Genomic DNA, 11,297 nt, shown 5'->3' with positions numbered 1-11,297 from the left:
TCGCACACATCATAAGTTTCTTAAAACTTGGGATGCTTGGTTGAACTCTTCATATTGTGGAGAAACACGAGCCAATCGTTCCTCCTAAATGCCTGAGCTATTACCTGTAGAATTTGCTTGATGAAACACACTTACCACCCCCCTCCTTTCCCATCGCCTTTCCTTCCCTTCCCTTCCCCCCCACCCCCTCCCCCCCCCTTTCATTTTATTTTATACTTTTATACTTATTATTCTATGCATATTCTCTACCAAATATACATCAACTCCTTATCTAGTTTATAGATATAAATAAAGTTGTTGTTCGGTAAGATGTCATCAGAATATGTAACCTATAGTTGCTGTAACACTAGTCATACATTGTATTGAAAATGTGTCATGTAAACCATTGTCGTTTTTGATCCCGATTGGGAATGTTTGTAACCTGTCATGACATTGTTGAATGGCTTCCTTTAGCTATTCAAACTAATAAAAACACAGATGATAAAAAAAAAAAGTTCGGCGCAATGCAAAAGAATATGGCGCCGGCGGACATCGCCATATGTTCGCATGTTTGGCGAATCGCGAACGTGCAAAGTTCGCCACGAAACAACTGCCGGGCCAACTGCAAGGCCATCTCTACTCCTAAAGCTTTATTAATAACAGCTGCTATTTATTTATTTTATGCACTTATATAGCGCCACTATATTCCACAGCGCTTTACAGACATTAGCATCTAACTGTCCCCAATGGGGCTCACAATCTATTTCAGACCAATATCTAAACAACTTGGGACACCTCCAAATTAAATGAACCAGACCTGCCTGTTCTTCACCACATCTTGGACACTTATCTGTAGCTCTTGAACCCATTTTTTTTAATAGTAGGGGTGAGCAATGTAGCCTATGAATGAGAAAAAACTGAGAAACCCCGGGTGAGGCCCTTAATGAGACCAGTAGCCTATTACTCAATACATCTTCCCACTTCTCATCCGATAAACCGTCAATATCTTTTTTCCATTTCTCTTAGCTACTATTTTAATCTCTGTTTGCATTACCTTCATTAATATTTTATATCTCCTCAAAATACTACCTTTAACCTTTCTATTCCCGAGAAACTGATTAATATTCTCTGTAGGAGCTTTTTTATATTTCTCCGAATCAACCGATGAATTAATTGCATCCCTTATTTGCAGATACTTAAAGTCTTTTTTGGGGATCCCAAATTCCTTAATCAAAGTTTCAAAATCATTCAGTATATCCCCCTCAAAAATGTGACACAGCAAACATACTCCTCTATTTTCCCAATTTACGTAGTGCTTGATTTTTTTAATTTCACTGAAATTAATATTATTCCATATTGGAGTGTATTTTTTATACCCATTATTTTTTTTAATTTCTCTCCAAATATAATCCATTAAATTAAATATTTGGTTATCAGTACTTGTGTTCCCCAATATACCTGATTCTAAAACCTCCACCAATTGACACTGATTAGGCTACTTTCACACATGCGGCAGAGTGATCCGGCAATCTGCATGCAAACGAACAGCATTTGTAGACGGATCCGTCTTACAAATGCATTGCAAGAACGGATCCGTCTCTCCGGATGTCATCCGGAGAAACGGATCTGTTATATATTATTATCACATTTTTACCGGTCTGCGCATGCGCAGACCGGAAGGACAGATCCGGCATTGCGGTATTTTTAATGCCCGATCCGGCACTAATACATTTCAATGTAAATTAATGCCAGATCCGGCACTCCGGCAACTGATCCGGAATTTTTGACGGAAATTCCATGCTGTGGTATTTCCTCCGTCCAAAACGCCGTACAGTGACTGAACTGAAGACATCCTGATGCATCCTGAACGGATTTCTCTCCATTCAGAATGCATGGGGATGAAACTGATCAGTTCTTTTCCGGTATTGAGCCCCTATGACGGAACTCAGTGCCGGAAAAGAAAAACGCTAGTGTGAAAGTACCCTTAGCCTTATCCCCCATTTTCATTAAATTCCAACTCAATATTGGATTTACCTTCCCTTCATTCATATACCCAAATTGTGCCACTAAAAAATATAAATACCAATTCGGAAGTGACAAACCCCCCTCTTTAACAGGTAGTTGAAGTATTTTTATTTTTTTTCCTAGGTGTTCCCCCCTTCCAAATACATTCCCTTATTAACTTATCCATCGTCCTAAAGACATTATTCAGTAACCACACTGGAGCATTCTGCAACACAAACAAAATCTTGGGGAGAAAAACGATCTTTATCAAATTGATTCGACCCATCATTGATAATGGTAATCTTCTCCAAATGGGGATTCTCTTTCTCAATTCACTTAGAAGTGGGGCCACATTTAGTTTTACATAATCCTCAAGATTTTTTGCAAGATTTATCCCTAAATATTTAAAACTACCTCCTTTATCCACTATATGTTCTGTACATCTAAACTTCCATTCAAATCTCCCTCACCTAGTAACATCAAATGTGATTTTTCCCATCCAATATCCAAACTTATCAACTATATCTGTAACGGTCGCGTACACACACACACACACACACACACACACACAGGGTGGAGGGAAGTGACCACTGCGCTCTACCCTCACCCCTGGCCTGCCTACTTGCCTTGCAAGTCCTAATGACAGGGGGCAACTGGACGGCTTGGAATAAGTGCAGGGAGGACAGACCAGACAAACAACAGAACGTGAACGGACCGAGTCAATACCAGGAGAGCAATGAAGTACAAATGGAGCAAGCAGAGAATAGTCAGGAGAAGCTGGGGTCATAAATAACAGGAGAGCCGTGAAGTACCAAAGGAGTCAGTGGAGGATCGTCAGGAGGAAGCCGGGGTCAGAATACCAGGAGAGCAGCAAAGTACACGAGGGGCAGGCAGAGGATCGTCAGGAAATCAGCAGAAGGTAAGTACGCCAGGTCATACAAAATCACAGATGGAACCTAAATAACAGGCAACCTGTGGCAAGCAGGCTGCCTGTTTAAATACTGACTAGCAGGGGTTATGTGACGTGCCCAGCGTCACATGACTCACCCTGCTGCAAATGGCTGAGCACCGAGTGCCTAGCTCGGTGCTCAGGCTTAATCTGGTTGCTGGGGGAAACGAGCCCGTGACAGTACCCCTCCCCTTATGTGGGGCCACCGGACCCAAGACTTCAGGCGATAGCTTCTCAGGATGGTCTGCATGGAATTTTCTAACCAGTCTAGGGGCATGAACCTCCCTAGCTGGTACCCAAGACCTTTCCTCAGGTCCATAGCCCTTCCAGTGGACCAGGTACTGTAAAGAATTACGCACCCTCCTGACATCCAGAATCTTAGACACCACATACTCCACAGAATCATTAAACAAGAATCGGCGGAGGCGCGGCTTGCGATGGTACAACAGGTTCAATATATTTTTTAAGTTGAGATTTGTGAAACACATCATGAATGTGGAACGACTCGGGCAGTTCCAACCTAAACGATACCGGGTTAATCACCTCCGTAATTTTATACGGCCCTATAAAACGAGGAGAAAATTTTCTAGAAGCTACCTTGAGGGAGAGATTCTTGGAGGACAACCACACCTTATCTCCAACCTGAAAGTTCACCCCCTTAGAACGTCTCCTATTGGCCTTGACTTTTTGAGAATTCTGAGCCTTTTCTAGGTTCGATTGAACCCGAGCCCAAACTGTGCACAGTTCGGAGGAGACCTTATCCGCCTCGGGGTTAGAGGAGGAGACCGATGACCCAGAATGAAAACGGGGATGGAAACCATAGTTACAAAAGAACGAGGAGACACCAGCAGAAGAATTAACACGGTTATTCAGAGAAAATTCGGCCAACGGAAGGTATTTAACCCATAACTGCTGGTCATCAGCAACATATGACCTAAGGAATTGTTCCACAGACTGATCGAGGCGTTCAGTCTGCCCATTACTCTCAGGGTGGTAGGCGACGAAAAAGACAATGAAATCTGGCATTTCTGACAGAAAGCCCTCCAAAACTTGGACACAAACTGCACACCCCTGTCAGATACAATATTCTCCGAAATACCGTGTAAACGTACAATCTGTTTCACAAATATAGACGCCAGGGTTTTAGCATTCGGGAGTTTAGACAGGGGAATAAAATGAACCATTTTGCTAAACCTATCGACCACTACCCAAACCACAGTTTTACCCTCCGCAGGTCACTGATGAAGTCCATGAAGATATGGGACCAGGGTCTACTGCGAATGGGTAGGGGTCGTAGGTCACCAGCAGGGCGAGTCCTAGGGGTTTTAGACCTAGCACAAACCTTGCAGGCCGACACATAGGACTTGACAGCCCTAGTTAGAGTGGGCCACCAATATGATCTAGAAATCAGCTCCTTAGTGCCCTCAATACCAGGATGTCCACTAAAAGCAGAATCATGACACTCACCCAACAGTCGGAGACAAAACTGTACGGAAACAAACAACTTATCTGTTGGGGTGGGTGCCGGGGCCAGATGTTGTTCAGCCTTAATGAGAGCCGTAATATCCTGGGTCAAGGCTGCTACGAAGATATTCGCTGGTAGAATGGATTCAGGTGGTGCATCTGTAGGCTGAAACGCACAAAAGCTCAGAGACAATGGTTCAGCCTTCACGTTTCTACTTCCTGGCCTGAAAGTGATGGAGAAATCAAAACGTGTAAAAAAACAATGCCCATCTGGCCTGATGGGGATTTAACCTCTTAGCAGACTCGAGAAACATTAGGTTCTTATGATCAGTGACAACTGTGACACAATGTTTTGCCCCCTCCAGAAAATGCCTCCACTCCTTAAACGCCCATTTAATAGCCAGCAATTCACGATTCCCTATGTCATAGTTTCTCTCAGTGGGGGGAAATTTTCTGGAAAAGAAAGCACAAGTCCTCAGGTTAGTAAGGCTAGCGGGACCTTGTGAGAGGACCGCCCCGTCCTCGGACACATCCACCTCCACAATAAAAGGTTTCTCCTGATCTGGCTGGATCAGAATGGGAGCGATACTGAATGCCTTCTTTAGGGTTTCAAATGAAGTTAAGGCCTCAGTAGACCAATCCTCCAAATCCACCCCTCTCTTAGTGAGGTAGGTCAACGGTTTAGCAATTACCGAAAAATTCTTTATGAATTTACGGTAGTAATTGGCAAACCCTAGGAAACGTTGTAAGGCCTTTAAGGATGATGGTATTACCCATTCCTTAATCGTTAGTACCTTACTAGGATCCATTTTGAAGGCGTGAGGAGTCAGAACATGAGCTGGAAATAGTATCTCCTGTACCCCAAAGACACATTTCTCTTGTTTAGCGGAGTATTGAACGCTGTCTTCTATTCGTCTCCCTCCTTGATTCGGATTAAGTTATAAGCCCCTTTCAGGTCAATTTTAGAAAACCAGGCCGCCCCTAGTACCTGGTAAACAAATCAGGAATCAATGGGAGGGAGTATCTATTCCGGATAGTAATCTTATTTAATTTCCGGTAATCGATACAAGGTCTGAGACCACCATCCTTCTTCTTAACAAAGAAAAACCCTGCCCCCATCGGAGAGACAGAGGGTCTAATGTGCCCCTTAATGAGACTTTCTCTAATATAATCCTCTCGGGTCATGCCGGCCTGCATGGGTTCTTCGGAAGAGACCTCAGCTCCATTCCTGGGACAGACCTCAGGCTGGACCACCACCTGAGAAGAGAACTGTCATTCCTGTCGTCAGCCTTTCGAACAGCTAGGGTCATCATCTCCTCTAGAGTCTCTGGAAGCTGATAACTCACTAGAAGGTCTTTCAGGTTATCAGACAGACCTGACCTGAACTGACTCTTAAGGGCTGGTTCATTCCAACATGAGGGAACACACCACCTTCTAAATTGGGTGCAATACTCCTCCGCGGGTTGATCGCCCTGAACCAGTGCCTTAAGAGCGGTCTCGGCTACCAGGGCCCTGTCCGGTTCATCATACAGGGTACCCAGGGCCTGAAAAAAAACCTTTACTGATGCTAAACAACTAGCGTCAGCTGGTAAAGACAACGCCCACTCCTGGGGATCACCCTGTAATCGGGAAATGACAATGCCCACGCGTTGACTCTCAGAGCCGGAGGACAAGGGGCGCAAGCGGAAATAAAGTTTACAATTCCCCTTAAAAGAATGAAACTTCCTCCGATCTCCAGAGAAGGGTTCTGGAACCTTAATCTGCGGCTCCATATGCGGACTGGAGGCCTGAGGAGTGGAAGAGCCTTGTCCTAACTCAAAAGAACAGAGTTTTTCCCCTAGCTCCTGCACCATCTGCGTCAGATTAGAAATGTGATCTATCAGGGTCACCAGAGGATTCATGATACAGTGGTTTGGTAGGGCCTGTTATTCTGTAATGGTCGCGTACACACAGGGGGGAGGGAAGTGACCACTGCGCTCCACCCTCACCTCTGGCCCTGCCTACTTGCCTTGCAAGTCCTAATGACAGGGGACAACTGGACGGCAATCCCTAGCTTGGAATAAGTGCAGGGAGGACAGACCAGACAAACAACAGAACGTGAACGAACCGAGTCAATACCAGGAGAGCAACAAAGTACAAATGGAGCAAGCAGAGAATAGTCAGGAGAAGCCGGGGTCATAAATACCAGAAGAGTCGTGAAGTACCAAAGGAGTCAGTGGAGGATCGTCAGGAGGAAGCCGGGGTCAGAATACCAGGAGAGCAGCAAAGTACACAAGGGGCAGGCAGAGGATCGTCAGGAAATCAGCAGAAAGTAAGTATGCCAGGTCATACAAAATCACAGATGGAACCTAAATAACAGGCAACCTGTGGCAAGCAGGCTGCCTGTTTAAATACTGACTAGCAGGGGTCATGTGACGTGCCCAGCGTCACATGACTCACCCTGCTGCAAATGGCTGAGCACCGAGTGCCTAGCTCAGTGCTCAGGCTTAATCTGGTTGCTGGGGGAACCGAGGATGCCGGCCGCGCTGAGGAGACGTCCAGAGGCGGGGCGCCGTCGCGATGCGTAGAATAAGCGCATCGCCGGCGCCCCGTGACAATACCCATAAGTTTATCTAAATCCACCGCTTTGTTCCCCAAAAACAAGGACTTTTTCTGGCGATCTGGTGATGTACTGGGCTCTCCATGGGCAAGCTTAGGTGGAGGCTTCCAAATAGCAGTGAGCCCAGTAATGTCACCTGCACTAATAGGTGGGCTTTAGTGCTGCCCTAGCCTGTAAAACAGCTAAAGCCTGCCCCTCAGTGTCCTCTTCTAAAGTGCAGTGTAATTACAAATGCTCATCCCATTCACGTGAATTGTGCCCTTAATTCTGAGAAATACAGGAAGATACCTTTCCATCATGCAATACCATCAGGGAGGAGTCTGATTTGCTCCAAATCTATTCTGATACTGCAGCAGAACATTGATCTCAAGCATACAGCCAATATCCTTAAGAACTATCTTCTCCCTAAAGAAGAACAAGAAGTCTTGGAAGTGATGATACACATTATCGGGTCTGTCTGAGATTACATGAACAGAGAGAAGGATTTGAGAAGACCTACATGCACAGAAAATCTGTGGTTAGTTCTCCAAGATGTCTGGAACAACCTCCCTGCCGAGTTCCTTCAAAAACTGTGTGCAAATGTACCTGGAAGAATTGATTCTGTTTTGAAGGCAAAGGATGGTCACACCAAATACTGATATGGTTTAGATTTCACTTGATCATTCACTTAGCATTTTGTTAACTGATAAAATTAAACTAATAACATGTCTATTTTTTAAAGCATTCTTACATTGCAGCATTAGGCTACTTTCACACTACCGTTCAGAGCCGGTCCGTCTGATGTCTGCTCAGACGGATCCGCTCCTATAATGCAGACGTTTGTATCCATTCAGAACGGATCCGTCTGCATTATAGTTTGAAAAAAATTGTAAGTGTGAAAGTAGCTTCAGACGGATCCGTCCGGACTTTACATTGAAAGTCAATGGGGGACGGATCTGTTTGAAGATTGAGCCATATAGTGTCATCTTCAAACGGATCCGTCCCCATTGACTTACATTACACTCAGAATGCATTAGGGCTGGACGGCCGCTTGTGAGCCCCTTCAAACGGAGCTCACAAGCGGAGCCGCGAACGCTAGTGTGAAAGTAGCCTTACCTATATCTGTCTAAAAGTTTTGCACAGTAGACAGTAGTTATTATTTTTTATACGGGTATGTACATATGTAGACAGGTATAGTTTGCTGTCATTTCCACAGATTTATTCAGCCAGTGACCTGTCATAAGCTGCAGCAAACAATTAAATTCAAGAACAAACATTGAGGGAATGTAGCAAGCTGGTGATAATGAGTGGAATTTCTGAGAGCATGACTGCCCCCTAGTGATGCAACCGTCAAGATCAAACACACTTAAGTATCAGGTGCAAATTTGTTGTTCTCCTCCATAAGATTCTCTGACCGAACACCAAGGGTTACATAGTATTTCCTCCAGTTCTTCTTGTGGACAGTGAGAGTAAGCACAATGGGGTTTATTATAAAACCAGGCTGGTGTCAATTAAACAGGAAATCGCTGAGGAGCATTCAGAGAAGGAACATGTGAATCGTATAGAGGAATAACTGTCCGCTCTGAACAAGGAGCCATTCAGTTCCCTCTTCCTCCTACTGAGGTGTTCGGACTGCTCTACCATACATCATCCGTTCTTCATGTGTCTTTCATTGACCACATAGACTCTGTTTATGACAGTCAAATATAAAAGTCAATTCTGGTTTGAAGACATTTGAGAGAATTTTAAAACTGCTATCTTTGTAACTCATTCTTAATGGTACATGCTTCTCCAGTATTTTAGGAACGCTAGAAGGGGCTGTGGGAATTGAGATGTTTTACCTGAAGCCTTGATATTTAGAAGGAGGGAGGGTCCCTTCTCCCACCAGCCAATTGCCCACTTTTCCCACCTAGCAGCCTATTGCTTATTCATAGACTCTCCTCCTCCCTCTAACCTTACCCCATCTCAGTGTGTCAGAGGCTGCGTCCCATACCTTCCAGTATTTGGGGTCTGGCAGCACAGGGCTAACTGGAGCTCTAGCCTTGCTGGTAGGATTTTTTAGAAAAGCCCGTGTGGCTTTCCCCTCCCCTCCCTACAAGTCCTCTGGCAACCAGAAGTTAGCACCATGGTCAGTGTATGGGGAAGCCTGCGGCTCTCTGTGATTCTTCACCTCGTCTGCCTTTCCCTGGCGCAGTTTGTAAGTTTATTTGACATTTTTTGGAACATCTTTTGGGGATTGTATCAAGAGGAAATGATTATGATGATGATATCTTATGGCTGCGTATTAGCGTTCCATCTTTGGATGTGTAGCTGTAATCTACCTTGGTTTTCTTTTTACATTGACCTTGTAGTTGCATCAGTTACTATTTTCATACACTTCATTGCAGAAGAGAGAACAAATCTATGAATTAGCCTGATCGCAATACTCTTCCATTAGGGCAAAAGGATGTCTGGGAACATGGAGGCCCATGGTAGTAGCCCTTTGGTGGTATAGATCATTAGTTTAGACATAAGAGCTTTATTAAACGGTATGCTATTGGGGCAAACTGTATGTAAGGCTTTGCATGAGATATTTAATAGCACAAAGCTTTGAGAGAGTTAAAAAAATGCTATTTTCTTTGGTCAAAATTGAAATATCTAATGGTGATTGGTGACTCAAAAAGTCATGCATGACACCATAACTGATGGGGACAATATATTTCAATGTGTGCGGTTTATATCCAGTGTTACTGTTATGTTACTGTATATTGTACCTGTGCTGTACTTAAAATTAGGGACTCGTCCCACACTGGGTCCATAGTGTGCATCTTGACCTAAGAGATTGCAATTGTTTATTTGCTATGTCTTAAGTTATCATGGATATTTCTCGGAGATATAAATGCCATCAAAGAAAAATGTCCACAAAAAATAAAAAATATATATATACCTGTTTGAGGTTCTTTCCTTTCTCAGGTTGTTAAAAATGTGTTCAGCAATTCTGTAGTTATCTATATGCATTTCTAGGAAAGTTGTGAGACATCTTAAAGGACAGCATTGCAGTGAGGTTGTCACCCAGCTTTCCCAGCACCCTTTTGCCTGTCCTTGCATAACTTGATAAATGTACTTTTTTTTAGGAATCTGGAAAAGCTGGGCGACAATCGCTGTGGGTGCTTAATGGTGGCCGTGTTGGTTGTCACCTAGCTTTGCGAAGAACAGATGTAACCTAGAAACAAGGTCCCTGTAGTTTACTTGAGGTAGCGGTGGTCTTTATGTCTAGACGGTGTGTATAGGTAGCAGCGCTTTCTGCTCGCTCCCACTGTGTGCAGGGAGGAGAGGGAGTGAGCTGCTTATGTGAAGGTGATTGTAGGTCAGGAGGAATGCGGAATCCTGAGACATTTGGCATTCAGATGGGAGAACAACGTTTGCCATTCAGAGATCCTGTTCCCCGCACACCCACAGAGCCCCTGAACACAAACAAATGAAAGGACACAGTGACTGCAGCTTGCCGCCCTGAATGCTTAGCTAGTCTTTTTACAGCATCCTGCATGGGAAGCCTCACACTCTTTTTTTCGTTTTTAGCTTTATTTTGTAGCCAATTTAGATGCGTGCCAGAAATAAATGAGCGGTTTCAGAGCAAGACAGGCCAGTATCACATAGTAATCCTCCTCCTTGATATTGTTGTATAATGGGAGTAGTTTTATTGATCTTGGACTCATTGTCAGTAGATTATGCACCATCTAGTTATGTAAAGATGACTGGCATCTACAGTAGGAGCAGCCATATTGTACGCGGCTTGCTGAGGGCCTTTTCAAACTGCGTTTTGTAATGTCTCCAAAAGGAGGATTCCCCGACAAAAAAACTCTATTACATAGCCATACAGAGCCATTGCCCTACGTTGGTGCCAGTGTTAAAATAAAGTATCATTTTTTGTCTGGATCCTTCTGTTTTCACCAACCCGACCGAGGCAAATAGGACTTTTTTGGACCTCCATCGGGTCAATAGGTGCAGTTGTCAAATGATCAGGAGCTTTCTCGGCACATATAGCATAGTATCAGAGTTTATAAAAAGACATCTGTCCATCCAGTTCAGCCTGTTATCCTGCAAGTTGATCCAGAGGAAGGCAAAAAAAAAAACAAGCAAGTAGACATTGCTAAATACAGTGTGAAAGAAGCCTAACCCTATCACCTCCTCTATCTCTTAACCTAGCTATGCGCTCTACTATATTCATCAACGGCAGTAGTAGCTGCTGTAGGGTATGCGACTTGCTGACTGTATTCTTTATATACTCTCTCTTATCGGGTGATTATTCATACCACCTTAGGTACTACAGTAGTCACTGCCTTA

At 44.1% G+C, this 11,297-nt stretch overlaps 1 protein-coding gene across 1 annotated transcript in view; it reads left to right on the top strand.

Moving 5' to 3' along the window:
* Positions 1–3,742: 3,742 nt before the first annotated feature.
* Positions 3,743–11,297, top strand: part of LOC120993795 (collagen alpha-2(IX) chain-like) — a 156,244-nt gene continuing 148,689 nt past the window's right edge. The window contains exons 1-2 of the mRNA XM_040422266.1: positions 3,743–3,826; positions 10,088–10,171. Of these exons, the coding sequence (XP_040278200.1) occupies positions 3,743–3,826; positions 10,088–10,171 (168 nt within the window). The remainder of the gene's footprint in view (positions 3,827–10,087; positions 10,172–11,297) is intronic.

The sequence above is a fragment of the Bufo bufo genome, chromosome 3 (assembly GCF_905171765.1).
Source record: "Bufo bufo chromosome 3, aBufBuf1.1, whole genome shotgun sequence".
In the NCBI taxonomy this organism is placed as follows: domain Eukaryota; kingdom Metazoa; phylum Chordata; class Amphibia; order Anura; family Bufonidae; genus Bufo; species Bufo bufo.
The sequence above is the reverse complement of the archived record's forward strand: the minus strand, read 5'-3'. Positions and strand labels throughout refer to the sequence as shown.